We start from the raw sequence: 24977 nt of genomic DNA on the forward strand, positions 1-24977 counted from the left end.
AACACAACCTCATCACTACTCCCATCTCAAACCTGTATGTTTAGAAATGTTTTGTAACATTTACATATTTTATATATTTATATTTGTGTATATCATAGGTAAGGAAAAATCCTGATAGAAGTCACAAAATATTTAGAATCAAATCAAAGCAAGACTACATTATCAAAACTTGTGAAATGTAGCTAAAATGATACTTAGATGAAAATTTCAAGCCCAAAAGGTATACATTAGAAAGCAAGAATTAAAGTTAATAATCCATGTGTCCGTGTCAAGAAATTAGAAAATGACACTGAACCCAAATAGATCAGAAAGATGAAAATGATGTAGATGAGTGACGTATAAGCTGGCATTTGTGTTAGGTTATTTCATTATAAAGAAAAATCTGATGGCAAGACATTAATATCTATATAATTTCAGTGTCTATTATAATATACTCTGTTTTTCTTTGCCTGAATTATGTTATTCAGAATTAATTTGTAAAAACTAGAGACCAGTAAAACAAACATTAATTTTGATTATTAAAATATAAAAATTAGTGCCTGTAATATGAAACTTATGTTTTAGTGCCTTTCCAGTTGGGCTCCCCGGTGAAAAGACATGAGACTTTCTAAGCCTGTCTTAATAACGCTTGGGTGACGCCTCCTCTGGACAGGCACACAGCCTCCTGCACCTCCATGCAGCTGCACAGGAGGGTGGACTAGAGAGAAGTCCCCCCAGGTACCTAGCATGGATTAACATGCAAATCAGACTATCCCAAATATAACACCAAATTCAGTGAGAACCTGCCCGGCTATTCTGCAAAATGCAGTCACAAGCAAGTAGAAACTTGATTTTTGTTCAAATAAGTAAGAGAGAGACAGCAGTTATTAGATATCATCAGTGATGTGACTTTGAAATAAAAATTCACCACTGATAACTTTTTTCCAGCCTCTGGATTACTTTAGAGACTCTCCTGAGCTTGCAGAGCAGGTGTTGGGTGGTTACAGTGATAACTTCTGATCAGTATCAATCATGACTCTATAATACTATGTCACTGAAATAAAATACAGTGATGACTGAAGCCCTGGGCTGACAAAGGATAAGACTGTCATTTGATTTCCAATTTTTGCTTCTCCCAGTCAGGAGTGACACCTGTTTTGTAATGAAGTTCTAAGGGAACAGTGTTGTCTGGCTGCTTGCGCACAAGGCAGAGTTGAGGAGTTAACGGCAGAAACCTTATGCCTCACAAAGTCTAAAATATGGACCACTTGAACTTTTACAGAAAAAGTGAACAGATCCCTGCTCCAAGCTGATGCATTGTTCTTTGACTGACTTGTGACTATTGTCATAAACGCAAATTTATAAAATGCATGGATAATAAAACATTAGGTTTTTTTTTTCTATTGGCACTCCTCACGGATTTTATCTTAAAAGCAAACAAACAAGGAAGGAATCTGTTGCTACTAAAACTTGAAAACTGCTGTGTTATGGTATCATCTCAGGGAGACGTGACTTGCAGTTAGCAGCAAGATGAAACTAATTCTGTAGGTAAGACCTGTGAAAGTCAGTCAGTCTTCAGATCTTCAAGAACTGAAAATAACTGTCAGGTTGCTGGTATCGGGGGCATTTTTTTAAACTTAAAATAATCCTATTAGTATTTGTTTTTTGTGACAAAATATAACAAAAGCAGCCCTTCAATGAATTGCTTAGACATGCTTATTTTTAAAAGTGTACATACGCTGATTTCTTGACACAGTTGGTAGGATGTTGTTCCTGTCTGCCACGTATTAAGTATCACAATTTTTATACTTTCTAAAAGAAAATTAGCAACATTCCAGTGCCCACAGCCTTATTGCCCCTGACTGGGTTAATGAGAGTCCTGAGCGTTTTATTGGCCCTCCACAGCTCGATGCTTCCTGCAAAGTTCACAGGCCCAGGACATAATCTGCACTTCTTAATGCCCTTCAGTATCAGAAAACATTCATGGATTTCCTTTTTATCTTTGAAGGGTATTCCCTGAGTCCCTCCGGTGGCTGATGGCTACCCAGCAGTTTGAGTCTGCAAAGAAGCTAATCCTGCACTTCACACAGAAGAACTGCATGAACCCCCAGAGTGACATCAAAGGCGTGATGCCCGGTGAGTATAACCCTGTAGCCCTGCCAGCCTTGGGAGAGGCATCACCTGTCCTGAACCACAGAACAGTTCCCTGATGCTGGGATTGGTCTTGTTTTACCAAGCAGCTGCCCTAGATAGCTGTTTAACTTCCTGTGATGGTTGGTCTACAGCTAGACTAGGAACATGGGCGAATTGAAATTCTCTCCACCTTCTAGTTATTGGATCTTTCCTGATCAAGTCTAACACACTGTGGGGCTCCACATAGCCCATCCAAACCCAGAAGTGAGGCATGAGCCTAACATGCACCTGATTGTCAAGAGAATATTTAGAAGGGGTAGAAAAGCCTGTGTCTGGCACACAGCCCTGCCTTCCTGCCTGCCTGCCTGCCAGGTTTAAATGCCGGCAGTCCTGGCTGAAGGGTGCCTCTGGCCTTCACTACCTCTCTTTTCCTAAGTATGACCTTCAGAGAGCCGCTATTGTCTATATCTGTCATGACCTCTTTGTGGGACAACTGAAGAAGTGGAAAAGAAGTATTCTAGTATATGGGTTCAGATCCATAGAATTCATGTGTGTCAGGAGCATCATCGCAAGCTAGGTCAGGGCTTGCAGGCTACAGATGCATATCACCAGGAGGTTGTTAAAACCCAGACTCCTGGGCCCTCCCTGGCACCCAAAGATTCTGAGCCAGTAAATTTGGAATAAGCCCTAAGAATTTGCACTTTTAATAAGCACTGGAAGAAATTCTGACACATGAGGTGTACATACCTCCTTCTGAAAGCCCCTGGTAGACCAGTCCCAAGCTCTAACCCACTGCCCCAACCTGAAGACCTGGTATTGATGGTACTGCTGTTACAAATTTCCCAGGAAAATCATCTGCAGGCCCTTGTCCCAGAGAGATATGCGCATTCTCCCCCACCCCTCCATTACCCCCATGATCTGAAATTTTATCTCACAGATATTTACTAAACTGCTGCCATGTGCCAGGTACTTTTCTAAAACAGAGAAGAAAACAGGCAAAGCCCTACTTTTATGGAGTTTACAGGCAAGTGGGGAAAGGCAGACAGTGAACAATTAAATGTATAATAGTCAGAAGGGATGAATTCTGTAAGAAAACTCCACAGAGCAGAGGGATAGAGGGTAGTAGTGTCCACAATCAGAGGGTTAGGGAGCCTGGCTCCAAGGTGACAGGTGAGAAGTCACCTGAACAAAGAAGGAGCATGTGCCCTGCAGGTCTCCATTCATGATGGAGAAGGAACACCTGAGAAATCTCACTCAGGGAAGTCAGAGCACGCCAGCCGGTAGCAGGGTGTCTGGACTCACCTATTCCATGGTTCCTAGACAAGCTGTTCTTTAGACTCCTGATTTGAGGGATCTGGAGCTCAGTATCAGTAGAAGTTACCTAGATGCTGCTCAGCCAGGACAACATCCCTGCCTTGGCCTGTGTTCATGACCTGGGAGGAGGGGACAGTAAGGGTAGGCCACCTGCACACGGGGGGGCAGGCTTGGTCAGCCAGGCACAGCAGCACAGGTAGAAGAGTTCAGGGAGCCCAGAGCCCTTGCTTTACTGGAATAAAGAAGGACGTGAGTCAGGTTTGCTTAACGTGAAGAGCAACGAGTGCTGGTGCTTTGCAAAGGGGATCTGTAGTCTCTAAGTTTAGTGACAGTGACCATAAATAGGACATTTACAAAGTGCTTGTACAGCAGTCACTTTTCTAAATGACTTGCAGATGTTAACTTATATCTAATATTTAATCTTAAGTACTTGGCATATATTATATTTCTTGACAACTTGAGTCCCATGAGGGAGGTACTATAATTATCTCTACTTGCAGATAAGGAAACTGTGGCACAGAGAGTTTAAGTGTCTTGCCAGAGGTCACACATCTAGTAAGTAGCTGAGCTGGGACCTGAACCCAGGAAGTCCAGCGGAAACAGCTGATAGATGAGGGTGACAGAGATACTAACGTGATTGTATGGAGAAGAAGAATATTGAATTAACCTTTCTTTTTGGGGGCCATGTTTGCTGATTTTGGAATGTCCAGCTGTCCCCCCCAAACTTCTCCAGGCTCCATTCATTAGGAGATTAATGCTCTTAAGTCTTTCAGTATAATTTGTTTCCGGCATTTCACTAATTAAATCACATGTTCCACTTATTTCAGGTTAAAATATTGTCTGGGAAAAGCTTGTTTTCTCAATCCAAATTATACTGATTCGTTTCCTTTCTATTTTGGGAAAGTGATATTAAATCTTTTTCCCCCTTTCTTTGTTTTTGAGTTTTGCTGATGTTTATTTCTATACCGGTGCCCCAGAAGGAGGCTGGGAGAGAGGGGGCTGGCACATATGACTTTACCCCCACTCAGGAGGGTAATCACAGCATCCACGCCTGGGGGCACTCACTTCACATCTGCCTCTGGATCCTGCTCACTGCCAACACACTAATGACAGCACCATGGCAAAAGCCAGCTGAGTGCTTAGGGGAAGGCAAGTCTCTGTTTCATCTAAATTGGCCACTTCCAACTTTCTTAGGCTGGACTCACTTTTCTGCTTGGAATCTTCTTTCTTTCGCCTCAGCTAATCCATCTGCCACTGTCTTAGTCTCTTACTCTGCTTCTTACCTGCCTTGACTCCATCCTCGCTGCCACCTTTCCCCTCACATCACCACTTGCTCAAAAAAATTTTTGGTAGCCTTCCAGGGCCCGTAGGCTAGATCTCCAAGTCCTTCAAGCCACTCTGAGACCCTGTCTCACCTCTTTCTGCCTCTCACAGATGCTCTGGCTTTTGTTGGGCTCTCAGAATGCACCAGGCACCTCCTCTCTGCAGGGCCTTTCCACTTGAGTCCCCTATCCTCAGCCCCACTCTTGTTTGGCCAGCTCTTCAGGAACCAGGTTAGCCTGACTCGCCAGGCCTAAGCCAGCCCGCCAGTGGTACACCATCACAGCTGCAGGCACTTTGCCCTGTTGCCGGCATCCAGCTGTAAGGAATGGTTTGTGTGGCTCCTTAGAACCTGTTGCCCTGTGTCTACAGAGCTGGGTTCCACTGTTTCCCTTGCACTAGCAGAAGACCTGAGTCCTAGCAGGCGTTCCATGTATAGCTGTTGAACAAATGAATTGTGGTCTCCCGTGGTCAGGAAGAGTTAGGGCAATTTCTCATGGGACTCAGCCAGAGTTGCTGGTTATGCTGCCTCTGGATAGATGAGTGTTTTGGGTTTGCCTATAGGTATATGAGTGCGGTAGGAGGTGTGGGGGTAGGTTCCTGCCCCCGTCAGTACATCCTAACTTTAGATTCAGGCTAGAAGAAAACTAAAATTTTCCATGCTCTTTTGTCTTTTAAAGACATCTTGGTCTATCATTGAATATGGCAGATTTTCTCAGTGGAGTTTGCAACCAAATTATTGTAGATATTTGGATGTGCTCCTGAGTATCATTCTTATAGTGTCATCCTATAACCATTAGTGTCACATGATGTGTCCAAGTACTGACCACTCTCCTTGTATCATAATTCCCAATAGTTTGAACATTTCCTGTAGGAGTAGAGTCCTGCTGGTTTCAAATGTGGCCATGTAGACTGCAACCCGCTGCACAGAGAAATCTCGGAATAAGAGCCACACTCAACTGTGCTCCTATTGATAGTAACGCTAGCAGACAGTCACTGGGCAGTGACCCCAGAAGGTGTGGGGTGAAACACTGCACATGTGATTGATCCTCATCAGAGCCTGAGGAGGATGATAATCAGATCATCTTTGCTTTACATGTGAGGAAATGGGGCCCAGAGAGGCTAAGTGTTAGGAAGCTCTGCTTCCCCACTTCCCACATTCCCTCACGTGAAAGGAGCCAGCCTTGAGGAGTGAAAGTGAACTCGCTCCCCTCTTTTTCTCCTTGGGAGTGAGCCACATGCAGGGAGTGGAATCTGGTGTCCTCGCCCATCAGGCCCTCTCTGGCAAGCACCCAGGAGAAGCCATCCTACCCCACCCACGCCAGGATGGGCAGGTGAATCTGTAAGATGCAAGTGTCCCAACCTCAGGCCCTTCCCAGTGATTAAGCATGGATTCTGCCCTCACCTGCCTCAGTCTTTGTCTTATTGATCTGTTCGGAACCTGAGGTGAGAAGAGGGTCCATGTATCAGGCCACCTCAGGTCCCCAGCATTAGGTAAGTTGTCCAGTCACATCACTAGCAACTGATGCAACTAAGGTCGCCCCCAGTGCCCCATGTCTAACTACTGTGGCATGCAACTTGTTCTCCTGCCTGGGTGGGAGGCTTCACCGGCTGGAGCCATGTGCACTAAGAGGGAGTTACAGAGGCTTGCAGTGCTGGGTCCCTTGTGGGAGATTTGGTTATTTTTAGAATGGGCTGACTGAGGTGATGTTACGGTAAAATCCCTCAAGGTGCTGTCCTCTGCTGCTTGCTTCTGAAGCAAACTTATTCGATTGGCCAAGTGCCACTGCTGCTCTTCCTTTGACTGGCCAAGTGCCACTGCTGCTCTTCCTTCTGATCTCTTTCCTTTTTAACTCCTCCTCTTCCCCCGCTTCTTTTTGATCTTTTCTCGTTTTCATTTCTATAACTGATGTTTTTCCAGTTTCTCCAGGAATGCATTTGCAGTGTACGCAAGCAAAGCCATTCTATCTCACAACCCCATTTAAGGGACTGCGAGTGCCCCCTAGGTATGCATTTTCCCTGCATCTCCGAGGCTGGCCTTGAGTGGTCTGCCACTGTCTTCTCCCACTGCTGTTTCAGGAAGCATAATTAGGCCCCTCCCCTGGATCTCTAAACCACGGAGAGATCATGACATTTCCAGTCTGTCTGCAGGGACACCTTCCCTTCTGCAGTCACTATTGAGAAGCTGGGACAGTCTGGGTCAACTGGGGCACTGAGGGCCGTGCAGAGCCCCCTTTATTTGGTATTCATAACAGTACTCCAAGATGAGGGCATTGTTCCCCTTAACAGATAAGAAACTGAGGCACAGAGCAACTAACTTGCCAAAGGACCTCAACAAAAAGGTTAAAAGCTGGGTCTCTGCCGGGGCTCAGACCCCTTGCTGTGCCCCAGGTTGGGAAAAGAGACCCCACCCAGCCATACCAGTGCCCTGCGGTCATACAACACAGTGATCAGCTGAAATGCAAAGGTGCAGGGGCAGAAAAGGGCTGCAGGATGAGGTAGGAGGTGCCTGGCTTGTCAATGGTAAATAGGCTCTGTTTATTTTCTGTTTTGAAATTTTTCCGATGGCTCTAAATCAAGAGGGTTGAAGAGTTAGGGAGAGGAAATGCTTTCACAGTTGTTTCCTTGGTGGTCAACTCTCAATGCCCCCTTTTACTCCTATTATTTTCATGTGTAAGGACTTTGGAAAGTCCCTGAGATATCTATCTGATAACCAGAGAGATGGAAAGGCCTTTTCCATCACCTATCCAGTTACCATAGGAGGTCTCAAGTCATCTAGTGTTTCCTATAACTCAGAGCTGGTGGATTTTTGCCCAGAAGAACAGACCTAGTGCTGAACAAGTTTTATGTTGTTTATAGGCTGGTGATGTGTGTAACAGAGAGAAAATATCAGTATCTCCAGACGGGTTAATTTAATTCCGTTTAGAATAATGTAGTTACCTCTGTAGGCTGCAGTCAATTCTTTAGACTTGGGCTCTAGAATTTAGTGCTGTGAAGAAAAAAAACTAACTCATCATGATTACAGTTGCTACAACTTCTTTATCAACATCTATTTTATATACATTAATGTGTTAGAGTTAAGTTTGGGCCACATTACCAAAAAACAACCTTTAAACTTATGTAAATATGCTAATGGAAATTTAGATTTTCTTCTTGTAAGATTTCCATAGTGAGCAAGTGTAGCTATTATAGTTGATTCCTGATGAGTTTTACAAAAGCAAAGCGCTCGTATCATTGGATCCAGCATTTCCTGTTAACAATAATATCTCCGTGTGCTTTAAAAGTTTTTTAGGTATTTAATGATGGGGAAAGAAAGTCTGTAAATCAAATTAGACTGTTGTTACAGGGGAGAACATGAAGGTCAGGAAGACCTCAGGAGAGGGTCTGTGGACAGCCAGCCAAAATATCAGCCCTCTGGCTTGTGCACAGACCTCAATCTTTGCACCTTAATATGGAAAGGAAGAAAGTTCTGGAAACTCAAGTGGCATAGTATCCCTCAGATATAGGAAAGGTTTTTCCTTCTCCCTTCTATGTCCCAGCTGGTGACACTGATCTAAAAAAAAAAATTTTGTTTTTAATTAAAAAAACTCCTAAACCCTTATGGTTAAGCAACATCTTTTCCTTCAAACTGTAACTAATGAGGTTTGTGACCCTCCTGCCACTGGATGGCAGAAAGGAGGTAGAAGAGGAAAGAAGTAAGGCAAGGGCAGGTGGTGTCACTTCAGAGACACAGCCCTCTGAGGGAGCTGCTGCTCCCGGGCCCCTCCTGAGACAGCCATATTTCCTCCCAGCAATAAAGCTTCCCCAGTTACTGGGGCCTTTCCACTTCCACTGCTGTTTTTCACTTTTAGCAAACTTATTTTGGAATAATTCTAGGTTTATAGAATAGTTGCAAAGGTAGTGCAGAATTTCTGAATACCCCTGACAAGTCTCCCCTCGCTGACATCTGATTTAACTATGGTATAGTTGTCACAACTGAAAACTGACATTGGCACGCTACTGCTAACCAGACTCTTCCCTTTATCTGGATGCCACTATTCTTTCCATGAATGACTTCTCCCTGCTCCAGGATACCATCCAGGATGGCATTTAGTCATCCCATCTCCCCAGTCCTCTCTGATCAGTCCCTCAGTCTTTCCTTGTTTTCATGGTCTTGACAGTCTTGAGGAGCACTGGCCACCCACCCGATAGGTTCAATCTCCTTTTTTTTTTTTTAGCTCCAGGGTAGGGAATTATTCTCCAAGGATAAGCCTGGCTAGGAGAACAGGGAGGGGCCTGGGAGGCTAAACATGTAGGTTTTCTGCTCAGTCTCATATGGAGACCTTGGAGGGGCAGGCATTGCCTTGTATGAACTTCCTTGTTAAATTGCTAAGTCAACACCAGGACTTTAGCAAACTCATTAACCCTGTTAAGGTGGCAATGGAGCACCATCAGAGTTTGTTCAGAATGGCTTTTGGAGCTAGTTCGAGCCTCACAAGAAACTCTCATAACTTTGGAGTTGGTCACAACACTTTGAGCCAAAACATTGTCTATCTTGTCTGGCTCTCAAAGACTTTTGACCATTAACTAAAACATACACATATACAGATGTGTATATATATACATATATAAGCACACGTGTTCCTCCATTTATTTATCTCTCTTTTGAAGATATGTGCACTCAAGGGACAGTTACAGAAAAAGTAGCTACAGCTATCGTACGTTCTGCCCACAGAGTTAAGGAGCATATCGGCGTGTGCTTTGTGTGCTTTTCCCGGCCTCTGAGCAGTGGGTGACTGAGATAGATCAGACTCTATAAGGAAACAAACCACTTTTCTGATGTGCATGGAGCCTAATTAGTGCTCAGGAACCTAGAACATCATCATTTAGTTCTGTACTCAGCCAGAGTGGAATGATCATTTGTGTGCCTTGCCTGGTTCCCAGGAAAGGCTTTGCAGTGGGGAGGCACTGTATACTGACAGTGTGCCATGGCTCCCTTCAGACCCATGGAGAAATTTGAACTGCAAAGTTAGAGTCTGTGTGAGCCCATTTTCTGTCCTGAAAGCCAGGTCCTTTCCCTGCCTTAAGGGAAAAGAGAAAGTTCTCTCGTCATGATGCCCGAATTAAGGAAATGGGGCTGCCTTTGAGGCTGCCTATCCAGGGTCTTGCTGAGAGGTGACGGGTTCTCTTTCTCTGCAGAGCTGGAGAAGGAGCTTTCCCGGAGGCCCAAGAAGGTCTGTATCGTGAAAGTGGTGGGAACGCGGAACCTGTGGAAGAACATCGTGGTCTTGTGTGTGAACTCGTGAGTCACCAGAGGGACACATCTGTGGCTGAGGTCAGGGAGGGGCCGGAAAGGACAGCTGCCAGAGGAGAGGCCACAGAGCCCTCCTCTTCCCCAGCGGGACTTTGAATCATGGCTGCGCTGGGCCCTCTGGCCTGCCTAGTGCTCCACTCTTTGCTAAGGGGCCCTGGGTAAGCCTGATAGGCCTGTCAGGGCTTCCTAACTGGTGGTCTGAAGGTTACAAGTACTGAAAGATATGGACCCCACTCCCAACCTCAGGGCAGCTAGGGCCCCAGCCAGCTACCCCCAGCCCAGCAGGCCAGGCATCTTACTGTGCATGCTGCACAGGCGGGGAGCCCTGAGCTAGTCCCATAGACATGCATCCTTAGGACTGTCAGAGAGCAGGTTCACATCCATGGAACTCCGTCTCACTCTTTGCCTTGCAGTGATTGTACTTCCTTCAGAGGCACAGTGAGGAAGAGACTCCATGATGGAATTTCCAGACACTGGCACAGGAGAGGGGATTTGAGACCACTGGGGCCCCGGCTGTCTCCTCAGCCCAGGCTGCTCAGTGGCCTTGCTCCCACTTGGAGCCAGCGTCTGCAGCCCAGCCCTGGTCAGAGGCCCATACCCCAAGGCAACCACAGGTTGTAGTGGGCCAGCCTAAAAACCCAGTGTGAACCCCAGTTGTGCACCAAGAGGCATGTGTCCACATCCAGCCCTACTGCCATGGTTTCGGACCCTGTATCCCCCAGTCACTCACGCAGTGTCCTGACGGCCCCTGTCCCAGGTTCAGTACCTAGGTCTTTCCTATTGAATCACACAATAGGAATCCCTGAATCCCTGTCCTTTCCTGATCACACAAGGTAGGCCCTCATTCAGGGTCAGAGGTCATCTGGGGGGTTAACTCTCCTACAGGGCTAGAGGTCATCTAGGCAAGGGGAGTAAGTTACTCATTTGGGGTTAGAGGTCATAGGGGATTGAGGTTTACACTCATGAAAGGTGTCAGGACTGCTGACAAGTAAAGAAAGAAGCCTAGGGTCGAGTCTGGTCCCACCATTCCTCACAGCTGTTTCTACCAAAGCAGCACCATTTAATCAGTTCTCGATATTGGAGTTCCAGATTAAATTTTGGGGAAGATACAAAAGGTTCTACTAACAAAGTGACAGGAGAGCTCAGCTTTAACTTAACACCTTTGTCCTACAGGTGAAGAAACCAAAGCCCAGGCAAGGGAATGACCAGCCACGTCCACACAGTTGGTCAGGGCCTGAGATTTCAGGCCTTAGCCTCCTGGCCCACAGTTGGCTACAGGCACAGCTGCCACACAACTGTACCATCTTGGGCAGACACTGGCTAGGCCAATGGGACTGTTAAGAATGGAGTGACTTTTCCAAGTTTTATTTTGGAAAAAACACAAAATGTAACAAAGACGAGATGACAAGTTTCCATTTTAGTGACTCCTGTTGGGGCAGGGGGATCCATTTTGTCATCTTAAAATTTTTTTGTGGTTAGAGGATTTCCTTTTTACCAGAACAAAAAGAGGGAAGATTTCCCCGAGACCTCAGTAGGCCAGGAAGAGACAGTCATCGGGGATCCCAGGAGACTAACTGACTCTCATCAATTGCTAGATTATGAAAGGATAGCACATGGGAGCTGGGTCCTCTGCTGAATATATCCCAAGTAAAAATGCATTTTTTTGGCAAAGGGAAGCTTCCTGCCGTGGGGGATGGCAGTCTGTTGAGTTGACCTCAACACATTCTCAAGGTTAGATGAAAATACACAAGGGTGGTTGAGAGAGAAGGGAAGTTTTAGCTCTAGATGGACTCTGAGCCCTGACATAACGAATGGGTTCACACACGGCCACGTCCCAAAAGGCCCTTCTGAGCCCTGGAGAGAGCCCACATGGTATGCGTCGTCATGGCTCAGCCTCCCTGAGTGTGCACGGACACGTATTTATTCCTCTTTCCCAATGTAGACATCTGTCTGTAACAATTAGGACACACGTTTTCCAGCAGGTTTCTATGATCCTGTCGGGCAGTAGTGAGGCTCAACCAGGGGCAGTGGAGGAAAACGGCAGTAAATTGAGAATTGAAACCAAGTCTCCACTGTTTGGCCAGACTTCCTACTGGCTTCTTCAGGGTGCCTTTGTCAAGTAGCAACAGGAAAGGGTTGAGTAAGTAGTTCTCGACTTGGATGGATCCCCAAGTTTCCAGAACCCTGAGTGCCAAGGAAGAGGTGGAGACACAGATAGGTAGTGTGTCTTGGAAGATGTCACTTGCCAGCTGAGTAACTTTATGCAAGCCATTTAACCTCCCTAAGCCTGTCTGCCCATCTGTGAAGTGGGTCTGACAATAGCTCTTATGGTATCAATGTGGGATTAAATGAGTTGACACATGGTGTGTCTCCCACAGGTTGACAGGGTACGGAATCCACCACTGCTTCGCGAGGAGCATGATGGGCCACGAGGTTAAGGTGCCACCCCTCGAGAACTTCTACGCTGACTATTACACCATGGCCAGCATCGCCCTGGCATCCTGCCTGGCCATGTGCGTGGTGGTCAGGTTCCTGGGGCGCAGGGGAGGGCTGCTGTTCTTCATGATCCTCACTGCCCTGGCCTCGCTCCTGCAGCTCGGGCTCCTCAACCGTGAGTGTGGGGGAAGGTCTGTAGGGAGGCCTGGTGGAGGGGGCCGGCATACAACAAAGGGTATTGGAAAGGGCTGGGTGAGACTTGAGACCAGTTTTCAGTTAGCTGTTATTCCAAAATCAACAGCTTGAAGAGAGCAGTTTGGGGAAGGAGAACTGTAATTGGAATGTGCACGGTGACTGCCTTTCCTCCCCGTCCCCCACCCCAACCCTGGAGCTCCAACTCAGAGCCTTCCTGGCTGCAGTGACTCTGGGCATGCAAGGCCCTCAGGGTCCTGGTGGATGTGGCTTCACTAATGGCCGGACTATCTCTTTGTGATACATCACATGACAGAGAAGAACAGAGGATTTGTTTCTTTCCTGTGATATTAAAGGGGAAATAAATAAATTTTGACGCTCTTGCATTGGGACACTGCTTTATCTTAAACGTTCCCAAGCTCATCAGCTTGTCTTTGGGGCAAAGGATTTCTCAATAAATGTTTAAAATAATTTAAAGAAAAGCTAAGGAATCCATGTAGCCCCTCCAGCTATAATAGGCAAGATCAGGACAGTTCCTCGTGCACAAACACCCACCTCCGTGCATGGAAAAAGCAGCAGGCATTTCCCTGACCTGCCCACAGCGAGACATGAGTGAGCAGGGCAGCTGAGCCCTCTTCTCACCCAGGTACGATCCTCCTGGGACAGGCTCGGACACTGCGGGGACACAGATGCCACTTATCAGTCCCTCCTGCACAAGGAGAGCTAACCTAAGCTTTGGGGATTGGGCTTGGTGACCGTCCGGTTGCACCTAGATCAGAGGCACTGAAAAAACAAAAAGCCTTCTAGTATTTCAGGTTTGCATGCTGTGTCTGAGGTACAAGTCAGCATCCTGAACAGAAGTAAGAGAAAGAAAAGACTCATAACTTTCTCAGCCTTATTGTACAAACTGGATTATAGAGTGACTGGTTTCAGCCCCAGGAGCCATGTTTCTAACTTGGGCAAGTTCTTGTGTATTCTGCATCTTGCTGGGAGACTGGTCTTCGTTTCGGCTATGACTGACAAGGAAACGGATAAAGTGGTGACTTTCCCCAATACATGGTGACTCTCTCCTGACCATCCCCAGTGGGGCCTCTCTGAGCTCACACAGTTCGAGTGGACGTGCAGCGGGGCAGCAGCCCCTGGGACTGTCACAGTGCTCTTTGTCCCTGAGCAGGAATGCCACGGGAACTTTATGCAAAGGACAAGTAGATGTGAGGATCAGAGCTCAAGAACACAAGAAATGCCACCTGGCAGGTCTGCCCCCGCAGCACTTAATGCTCCCTTGAGCACAAATGAGCGGTGAATAATTTTATACACAATGAAATTAACCCTTTGGCTTGAGGTCGGGAGGTGTGCTAGACTCTGTTCTGAAGGGGTCAGTTTTCTCCCCAGGATCTGAGACCAGTGGGAGATAGCCTGCCTTTCAGAACAAAATGCACTTTGAGTCAATTGCTAATGCCAGTGCCCAGGAGTGCCCCCATAAGTCTTTTCCGTCTCTCTCGCACTCTGGTCCCAAACCTGGAAGGAATTCTCTGAAAAGCAATCACACGGAAACACACAGTAGTCTCTTCATACCTAACATGCTTTCTTTGTCCCTTTTTTCCCCACTTTCTTCGTCGTCTTCCGTATGGATGCCGTCATCTCTGTGGTCCAGTGATTGGAAAATACAGCCAGCATCCAGACTCAGGTGAGCCCCAGATGCTCATGCCGTGCGTGTCGTCTTCTTTGTATTGCATCCAAACGGGCATTTTCATAAACACTCACGGACCTGTGGTTTCCCTCTCCTCTCTTTCTCTTCCTCCCCCTTACTCTCCAAGAGTTGCAGCTGAAGTTGGCCGTAGGTTGGACACTATAAGCATACATTTGTGTTCTTTACCCCCTCTTGCCTCTAGAAAGAGCGGCTCGTTCCCCCGTTTGCACTCAGCTTTTATGCATGCCCTCACCTCTTCCCCTGGCACCGGCAGTCAGCATGGGCCCTTGGCTGCTGCCCACAGTGAGCAGTTTGTCTATGGACAGTGCCTGAACGGGATCAGAAAGCCCAGGAGTGTTGGAGGCCTAACTGACCGTGCTGCCAGGGAAAGCTGCTGTCCCCCCTTGCGAATCACACAAGCTCGCTGCTCTCCGCCGTTGGGACAGCAGAGTCACTGCTGTGCACTTCAGTGCTGCTGGTCATATATGCCTGGCCTGATCCTAGCCTATGCCACCAAGGCCCTCCACAGTGAGAGCCCTGAGGTCCTGGTGCAGCCTTGCAGGGACCTTAACTGTGCTCCAAATGTATGACCCCCCCGCCCCCGACCGCATGCTGTTGCTCCACGCTAGACACCACCGTGGCGTGAGGTCAGACTCTTGTGCCATTTGCAAGATGCTTGGGTTGGTAGAGCCCTTTACCTCCAGGCCCGTAAATTCTCCTATTTGGGTTATTTGAGTTTTTGTTCCCTTAATTCAAGCCTAAGATACCGTGTCCTATGTATTGGACTGGGAAAACCTGAGGCCCAAATGGCCAGGGCTCTCTGGAGTGCTGAGGCCTTCCTCTGAAGCCAACATGGAAGGCTGGGGCAGGAGACCACCAGCCACTTTTCTTGCCTGGCTGGCTCTTGGCCTACGGAGTTCTGGGAGAGTCAGCATGTGCTCCAGCATTCTAGACCCACAAAGGAATCACAGGAACCCAGGCAAATTCTTCTGCCAAGAGGGTCTGGCCTCCTAGGCCTGGAGGTGCTCCTCCATCTCCAGAGGGAACTGAGCACCCTAGTCTGCACCTCACGCTGGAGAGTGGGGAAGAGGTGAGACCCTTTGCAGGTCCCAGGCCTCCCTCCTCCCCTCTCCCCCTGCTCTCTCTGCCCTGGCCTTACCAGCTTCCTTTTCCCTTCCCTCTGCCCACCCTTCACCATCCCCTTCTCATTCTCCTTCAGGTATGAGTGACAGTGTCAAGGACAAATTCTCCATCACGTTTTCCATCGTGGGCATGTTTGCCTCCCATGCAGTAGGAAGCCTCAGTGTGTTCTTCTGTGCAGAGATCACGCCCACGGTAATAAGGTGCGTAATGGGAGACACCCCACAGGATGTGTTCTTAGGATCCAGGAAGGGCTGCCTGTTTAGCAAGGCTCCCGGGGAATTAACCAACATCAGCGTTGTCCTGCCCTGGCCTCTGGACAGGGATGATGCATGCACTGAGCATGTGAGCTTTAAGACAGGGTGCTCCACCCTGACCCCGAGGCAACTGAGAGTCAGGTGAGAACTTGACTCTGCATTCTATCCAGGCAGGAGTCAGAGGAACGGAGCACAGGGAACTTTCTGGCGTACAGGAAACACGGCAATGACTGGAAAAAGAGAGAAGTCAGTAGATAACTTGTACCCATACTTCAACTGAAATCAAATGCTGTCAACTCTTCTAAGAGACTTCAAAATAAAGTGAAGTAGGAAGGGCCTTATTTTTTTTTTTTTTTTTACTGGCTTGAGAAGTTGATGTCACTAGTCCAAAGAAAAGCCTCACAGAAAGAAAGCCCAGCAAGTTATATCTCTGATTTCTTTAACAAATATTTATCGTGAACCCACTATGTGCCGGGAAGTAGGCCAACAGTAAGCAAGACAACACAGACAGAGCCTTGGCGGAGTCTGTGATTATTTCATACTTTACTGAGAGGTGGTGTTAACTTGTGCTTAGCTCCTTTCATTTTAGTTCATGAAGTGAGGTTTGATCCTTTCTGGTGCTGTCCATGAGTAGAGGTACGGGGCGGGTGGATAGGGGAAGAGCTACAGACTGTTTTATCTTACACTTAACTGCAAAGTCATGTTTCCTGGTAATTACTGTGTGTGGATTACGGAATAGTTCACCTTGTTTTACTTTGGTCTTTGTATGGGAATATCATTAGCATTTCTAACACATGCTTTTTTAAAATATAAATTGTGAAGATGGACAATTATTCAGCTGCAAGATAAAACCCAGAAGTCAGCATGACGACACCCTTTCTACCCTTGCCTTCCCACATGGGAAAACAAGTAGAGGGCCAATACAGTTCAGGGTAGGATTTGTGCAGATTAATTATTTTAGCCCCGAGGGTGCTGGGAAGGACTGGGAGAAGGCCGGCAGGTTCATGGACTCTCTTCCTTCCCACACTTCTCAGTAGTCTGCTGACAATAGAATTTTCACATGACCTCATTTTGATTTATTCTCCTGGATTTTTACAACTCGTGCCAAACCTGAAGGTGACTCGGTACTGATGGAATAAAGCGCCAAGGAATTGTATATTTAAGAAAAAAACAATTAAGTGCCAAGTGCCCAGCCTGAAGTTTATTTCATGCTGGAAGCTGCAAAATGCCTTAGGCAGACAGCAGGTCCCTCTGTCTTTTCTTTACCTAAACTTCCTTCGTTTACAAGAGACTACAGCAAAGAGGATTCTTTCAATAGAGCAGAAGGCAAGGTTAGATCTCTGGCTTTCCGTAGGCCACTGGCAGCCTTTTGTGATTGTGCATCTTTCTCTGGGGGTGGCCACCCCTTCACTGTGGTAGTTAGTGGGTAGACCTCATTGTTCATTGTGAGGTTTAACTTACAGAGCTAAACTGAAGGAAATGCATATCCTTTTCCTCTTTGATGCAAGCTGGAAAGATGATTTGGGAATAGAAATTCAACAAATATGTTCTCAATTCAGCTTGCCAAGATGAAGAACTAGAAAAAATATTGGCCCCTTGGAGATGTTTTTGTATTTGCAGAGGATGAAAGGAAATTCAGTCCAAAGGGGAGTCTCCCGGCCAGGATGGAAGAATTTCTGATGTTACTGATGAACCACTCTTCGCGCCCTTTCTTTCAGAAGGCCCCTCTTCTTACCTACACACTCAGGGACAGTTCCCACAGAGACCCTAGGACGGCAGTGGCTTTCTTATCCTTGCCCCACTTAACGCAGATAAATCCGGGATAAGCTAAGATGGTAGGCTTGGGGTCCGTGAGCTTCATTTTTCTTAATACAAAACGAGCCTTTTTCTACAATTTCGTTTTAAAAACACACCTTCTAAATAAGAACAGTAGCACAGGTTAAGCTGCCAGGTTTGACTACCTGCAAATAGGAGGATAAAAACCTTTCTGCACAAAAACTCGTAGAACTCTATTGTCCAAGAATGACAGCGACTCACCAGAATTCATACTGGTTTCGTAAGATTCCATCCAGACTTTCCATTGCAGAGAAGCACTTCTCTTCCACACAGGCCTATCCAGGTGTCATTCAGTGTCATTCATTTATCATCAGCCAAGCAACAGGTTCTTCTGAAATTCCCTTCTCAGGCTTCAGGAGCTGGGTGACTGCAGGCGGATTGGGAAGGACGCTGTGTCTGCCACACCCTCTCCCCTTTGGCTTGGACAGAAGCGGCAGGGGTCCTGGTTGATCCAGAAGCAGTTGGTGGCTTTTTTGTGGCAAATCATCATGACTATCCAGTGTCCAGCCATAAGCTGCAGGTGGGAGCCCCTCAGGCCTTCACTGTCTTCTTGTCCTCTCACAAAGGGGTTGGGTAAGAGGAGGCAGGCTCTGGTGACAACAACAAGCCCACTTCATTTCCCCACAGCTCCTCACAGGTTCCCTCAGCACTCTGGGCCTTGGCTGTTAACCCCCTACTCTCTGTCTGTGTCTGTGCGCATCCTCTCCCTCCTGGTGTTGTCTCCTGCTCCGCTCCCCCTCAGGCTGTCCCGCCCCTCTCTTCTAGAAACTTTTCTTGGAACTTGCCTTCTTGAGACCTTCCTTCTCAATAACTCCTCCCTGTTCCCACCTTAGGACTAGAAACTGCACCCCTATATCCTCTGTTCTAAAGTTGCCTCAAGAAAGGAACCAAGGACAAAGATGGCCTATGTGTAATGTGACATCTGGAGTCTGTTTAATACACACACACACACACACACACACACACACACACACACACACACACACACAACAAATGCTCAGTGAGTGACAAGAAGCCAAGGAGGTGAGATGCGCACATTGACAGTTAAACAGCAGGATGAGGGGCAACCGAAGTGCAGAGGATGTGGCCTTTAGCATGAAGGAAAGAGGACGATGGGGACTACTCCTGACCATCTTATGTGGTGGTGACGATGGAGTAAGAGAAAGTATATGTAAAGGGTCTGGCCTCAGTAAATGAATATTGCTATCATTAGTCCTGCCTGAATAGTTCTGGCAATTATATTTCTTTCTGTAAAAATTGACACAAATTATTTGTTCATCCTTGACTTCACAGAAATCTAGTAAATACAAACTAAATAATATAAAAGAAGAAGTGAAAAATGGGGGATGTGTTTCTTGTGCTTAAATGCAAGATGCTGGGATTCACATGTTTAACTTAGAATGATTTGAAGATTCTGGAATTCTTAATTCATTTGCTACTTCCAATAAGAAGTCTCCCTGTCTATGGGTCTTTCTACCTTAAAGTAATTTAGATAGTATTACTAGTAAAACAAAGATATCCAGTGGACGTTAAAATTTTTGTGCTCCTAAAGCTGAGGCAAAACTTGCCCCTTCTCCATTATCTTTCCTCTGTAATTGAGACCTCTGACCATTGTGATATTTAAACATGGGCCTATGCTGCCCTCTAGTGACAACTTAGAGAAGCAGAAAAGTGTACAAAATCAGCATTTGTGGGGAGGAAAATGAAGCTATCACCTTAAAACTAAGCATGTAAATGATCCCATTCTCTAAAGTGAGATTGCAAAAAGAAAACGCAAAACGGCATATCAAATTCTGCCAAATTATTTCTAATCTTACTGAATAAGTAAGATTGATAGAAAACCAAATAGAAGATTGCTTTCATGGAAAAAATATATAAAGATATTTTGGACATTATATACGCATATGTATATATATTTATATATATGTAGGCACGTTTCTAATGATCCATCTAATCCTACCAAAAATCAAATATATTTCATTTCATGTGACATGATGTATTAACATATCAATATGAGAGTTTATTTGGCATGATGGAGAATTTTGTCCGGCGCTGAGCACTGCTCCTTTAACTGTGGATCCATGCTCACTCTTCCTTGTGAGTCTGTGCACTCTGCCTTCCTGCATATTAACCCCTGTGTGGTCTTTACATGTACCAACCAGGGTAAGTCTCACTGCTTGTCAGTGGCATCCACACTTAGTAACAAGGTCAGGTAGAAATCTGGAAGGTTTCAGAAAAAATGATGTCTTATTGGTATCAAAGGCCCAGTGAAACACATCCATTATCCTTGGTATCTGATATTTCCTTGCAACATCCTGTGGCTTCCTGAAGTGGCCAGAACTATCAAAAATACAAGTGGCTATTTTAGGTGTTCATATTATCCATTTTACAGATGGAGTCAACCACACTGCTCTTTCTAGTGGTCATTTATATTTAACCTGTCCCATTCATTCAGGTGAGCTGACCTTCCTACCTAGGAAGCCAGTATATTTACTAAGCATAAACTATATGTGCCAGTTGATGTTCTAGGAAATAATCCTTGACCTTGAAGGGTTCATAGACTAATGAGGATGGTAGACATATGAACAAATACTAACAGAAAGGTACAGAGTGTCTTTAAAAGGTTGTCCAGGACCCTGTACCTCGGAAGGGGGTTAGTATCTGGGAGACATTCCCCCAAAACTTGATGTTTCTCATTTGTGTCCCCTTGATGGTCCAGTAACACAACAATGTGACTATTATAGCACCTTCAGTCTCTCCTTTGGTGAAAAGCTTTTTAATACATAGTACCAATGACATATCACAGCCTGGGTGACAGGTGGCTGTCTCTTTTCTCCTTTGTGGCTAAGGCTAGGGAATTCTGTCACTCACTGAGTGTATTAATTATCGATTGCTGTGTAACAAATTACCCCAAAACTTAGTGGCTTCAAACAACACATAGCTATTGTCTTACAGTTTCTGTGGGCAGGAGTCCACATGGCCTAGCTGGACCCTGAGCTTCAGGGTCTCCCACAGGCTGTAATCAACTGGGTTAAGACTAGCCTCCAACCTTATTCAATAATCGGTGGGAGTTTAGTCCATTTGGGCTGCAATGACAGAACACCACAGACTGGCTGTCATAAACAACCAAAAGTTATTTCTCACAGTTCCGGAGACGGGGAAGTCCAAGGGCGAGGTGTCAGCAGGTTTGGTATCTGGTGGAGGACCGCTTCCTGGTTCATAGCTGGCAGTTTTCTTGCTGCATTTTTACATGGTGCAGGGTCCCTTTTATGAGGGCACTAATTCTATTCATTGGGGCTCTACCCTTATAACCTGATCACCTCCCAAAGGCCACACCCCTAATACCATCACACTAATTCAACATATGAATTTGGGGGGACACAAAAATTCAGACTATAACAGAAGGATTCAGTTCCTCACCAGCAGCTGGACTGAGGGCCTTAGTTCTTTGCTGGCTGTTGACTGGAGGCCAGTGTAGTTCCTTGCCATGTGGACCTCAACGACATAGCAGCTTGCTTCATCAAAGCCAGCAAGAAAATCTGCTACAAGTGACAGTCTTATAACCTAATCATGAAGGGACATCTCATTATATTTGCTGTGTTTTATTAGTAAAAAGTGACTTACTAGGTCCAGCTCACATTCAAAGTACAAGAGTGTGAGTACCGGGTGGTGAGAATAATTGGGGCCACCTTAGAAATCTGACTACCATGCTGAGTAGATACTCAGATGCTGGCCAGCTCTCAGCCAGTGTGTGGGTAGAGGCTAGGAATAACAAACTGAGTCAGACCTGGTTCCTGCCCTTGAAAACCTCAAGTCTATTAGAGACACACACAGATATGCAAACACAAGTGAGCTGGACTATAACTCAAGTGTGCTGAGGGAATAGTGGGAGCACCAGAGGGAGGGAGGGAAGGGCAGAGTGGGGCTGAGAGCACTTTGCAGCCAGCATATGCAGCCTGTACTAGGATGCTGCCTGGGACTAGAGATTCCAGGGAGGGGATGGAGCAGGAAGTGGTCCAGAAGGGAGGTGCTTGCAGACAAGAATAGCAAGGAGAAGTGAGGCTTCATTCCAGATGACACAGCCCATGCAGAGGTCTCTGGGAGAGAGGGTGGTGGGTGTGTAGCAGCTTCAGGAGGCATTGTGCGCAGGGCTTGGGTGAGAGGGCCAAGAGGGAGGAGGAGGAAGGACCAAAGTTGTTCCAGGACTCTCTCCCAAACTTTGGGTCCCCACGTTATCCCAGGAGGCTTTGGGCCCATGAGGCTTTGGGCTCCTCCTCTCTTGAGCCTCTCAGTTCTTGAATTTGCTCAGCTCGGATCCTGTCATCAGGCTCCTCTCCAGCCCTCACAGACAGCATCATCTCTGAACCAGTCCACTGTTTGCCACTGTCATCCCTTCACCTCCCGCTCACTTATTTAATAGTAATACAGCAAGAAAGGAGTTAGACATGCATCACTATTTCTGCTTTGTGGAACCAACAAAGAAGGGGAAGAGGGCTTAGATAACTGGATGGACAATAGCAGCAAAGCTGTACTCAGCACTTTCTGTCCCCAGCGTCAGTTACACTAGCTGCCCCGTCCTGGCTGACGTAGTCTCTTCACACCCATTTCACATATCCTCACTGAGGCTTACGGAGGTGAAATTGGTCGATGGTGGAGCCAGAATTGACGCAGGCTGACTGGCTCCAGAACCTGTTCTCTTAACTGTTGCACCTCCCGCCTGTGTAGCAAGAAGAGTCTCTGTTGCAGCTCGCTCTGACCTGTCCTGTGTAGATGGGTTTGCTCAAGGCTGGGGCGGCCCTCACTGCTGAATACTCCAGTCCTGGCAGTCATCTAACTGCGCGAACACTAGTGAAGCCTTTGTGCCGGGAACTGTGCCAGGCATGGGGATCCCAGGTGAAAAGCCACATCTCCCTCTCGACAAGCACATGAGGAAACCAGATAGAACCGGACAGGAAACACCCAGGGAGCTTAGCAGATCCAGCGTGAGAGATCCTCACAGGAGTGAAGGAGAGAGTGCAGGGGGAGAGGGCGGACCCGAAAGGCAGGTGAGAAGATGAGAGGAAGAGGGGGACCCCTCAGGAACTGTGTATTATCTGATGGGCCCAACTGGAAGCCATCAGGGCTGGTCACTGGTTGGACAGGAAGGTGGCAAGGAAAGAGAAGTTAGGGATTCCCAGGCTCTGGCTTTGTCCCCAGGGCAGTGTGCCTGGTGAGATGTCCCTGTCCCAACCATGCCCTGGGCCTTAGCCTTCAGGGAACCAAAGGAGGAGGGGAACCGTTTCCCACCCGTCCTCACTCAGAATCACTGAGCACAAAGTGAGGAAACCCTCCCCACTGTGCCTGAGGTGACACCCTCTGCAAACAAACAAGGCCACTCCTAACTTAAAAAAGTCTTTTTTTTTTTTTTTTTTTTTTTATGAAACATGACAAAACAGGGCAGGGAGACCACAAAGTCCCACCCATGCACACACACTGTCGTTCTTATGTTTTGTTCTTTGAGAAAAAATGTTTGCAAGGCTGTGTTCCAGCCTGTCTTCACCACCCACCCTGCCTGAGTGCCCCTCATCCCTATCACCCTCATATCACCCTATCGATCCAGGACTGGTCGGCCAGAGGGCCTGTTGTAACAGGACAGCAGGTAGCAAAGGCAGGGGACTCTCTCCCAACACTGATGACAGTACAGCCTCAGAGAAGGCCCTGGAGAGGGGAACCTGCTGCTCAGTCCCACAGTGGGCAAAGCAGAGCAGAAGCCCCCACCCGAGCAGCAGCGGTGACAGAGAAAGGGAAGCCTGGCCAGTCTCTGAGTTCACAGGAAAAAAAGATGAGGCCTGAGTGGCTACCCCGGGCTAGAAGTTTGGGGGATTTACATCAACAGGAATCTCCAGCCCCTACAGCTGGAACAGTTCTGGGGTTTTCTTAGCCTTATTGAGGTATAATTTACACATCATAAAATTCATCCATTTTTAGTTTACAATTCAGTGACGTTCAGTGCAGTCACCACCAAAGTCCAGTTGTAGAACATTTCCTGCTCCTCAGAAGTTCCCCCCACAGCCTCTGCAGCCTCTGTCCCCACTCCCAGTGCCAGGCAACCAATAATCTTTCTGTCTCTGTAGATTCGCCGCCTTTGGACATTTCATATAAATGGAATCATACAATCACTTAGCAAAATATTTCCAAAATTCACCCATGTTTCTTATCGCTAAATACTCTTCCACTGTATCTGATGTGCCATATTTGTTTCTCTAGTTGGAGAAACAAATGGACATTTGAATTCTATCTAATGTTTGGCTGTTATGAATAATGCTACAATGAGCATTCATTCACTGATAAGTTTTTGTAAGGACATATGTTGTTGTATGTTTCATAGGAGTGGAATTGCTGAATCATAAAAAGTTTATACTCAACTTTTTAAAGAAACTGCCAAGCTTTTCCATAGTAGCTATACCATTTTTCTTTCCTACCAGCAATGTAAGAGGGTTCTAGTTTCTCTACATCCTCGCCAACACTTGTTATTGTGTCTTTTTGAAATAGCATCTCATTGTGGTTGTGATATGCATTTATCTAATGACTAATAATGTTGTACATCTTCTTATGTGTTTATTGGATATTTTATAGTCTGTATAGTTTTCCTGGAGAAATGTCTATTCAAATCTTTGGCCCATTTTAATTGGGTTCTCTTACCAAGAGCTCCTTGTATATTCTGGATACAATATATAAAAGGCATATCCTTTATCAGATATGCCTTGTGAACATTTTCTCCCAGGATATGGCCTGTCTTTTCATTTTCTTATGAGTGTCTTTTGGAGGGCAGAACTCTTAAATTTTGATAAAGTCCAATTGATCTTTTTTTTTCTCTCTTTTGGATCCTGCTTTTGATGTCATATACGAAATCTTTTTCCTAACCTGAGGTCACAAAGATTTTTTCCTTGTTTTTACTTCTAGAACTGTTATAGTCTTAGCACTTACATCTAGGTCTATGATCCATTTGTAGTTCATTTTTGTACATGATGTGAAGTAAAGGTCCAACTTTATTCTTTTGCACATGGATATCTAATTGTTCTAATACCACTTGTTAAGAAGACTACTATCCTTTCGTCATTGAATTTGCCTTTGTTGAAAATCAGTTGAACATAAATGTAAGGGTTTATTTCTGAATTATCAATTCCCTTGATGTATCGCTACACCAATACCGCACTGTCTTAATTACTATAGCTTTATAGTTAGTTTTGAGATTGGAAAAGTCAGTCCTCAAATGTTGTTATCTTTCAAAATTGTTTCAGCTATGCTGAGTCTTTTGTATTTCCATATAAATCTTGAGATCAGCTTATCATTTTCTGCAAAAAAAAAAAAAAAAAATCATCTCTGAATTTGATAGGGATTGTGTTAA

At 46.1% G+C, this 24977-nt stretch overlaps 1 protein-coding gene across 2 annotated transcripts in view; it reads left to right on the forward strand.

Moving 5' to 3' along the window:
• Positions 1–24977, forward strand: part of SLC22A23 (solute carrier family 22 member 23) — a 179678-nt gene that overhangs the window by 148869 nt on the left and 5832 nt on the right. The window contains exons 4-9 of one of the 2 annotated variants that reach the window (XM_023534651.1): positions 1988–2115; positions 9925–10027; positions 12418–12650; positions 14322–14354; positions 15577–15700; positions 17940–24902. In XM_023534651.1, the coding sequence (XP_023390419.1) occupies positions 1988–2115; positions 9925–10027; positions 12418–12650; positions 14322–14354; positions 15577–15700; positions 17940–18423 (1105 nt within the window). In that variant the 3' untranslated portion in view covers positions 18424–24902. Of the gene's footprint in view, positions 1–1987; positions 2116–9924; positions 10028–12417; positions 12651–14321; positions 14355–15576; positions 15701–17939; positions 24903–24977 lie in introns of those variants that run through there. The other variant, XM_023534652.1, reaches the window with a different exon arrangement.

Source organism: Pteropus vampyrus, unplaced genomic scaffold, assembly GCF_000151845.1.
Source record: "Pteropus vampyrus isolate Shadow unplaced genomic scaffold, Pvam_2.0 Scaffold129, whole genome shotgun sequence".
NCBI classification, from domain to species: Eukaryota; Metazoa; Chordata; class Mammalia; order Chiroptera; family Pteropodidae; genus Pteropus; species Pteropus vampyrus.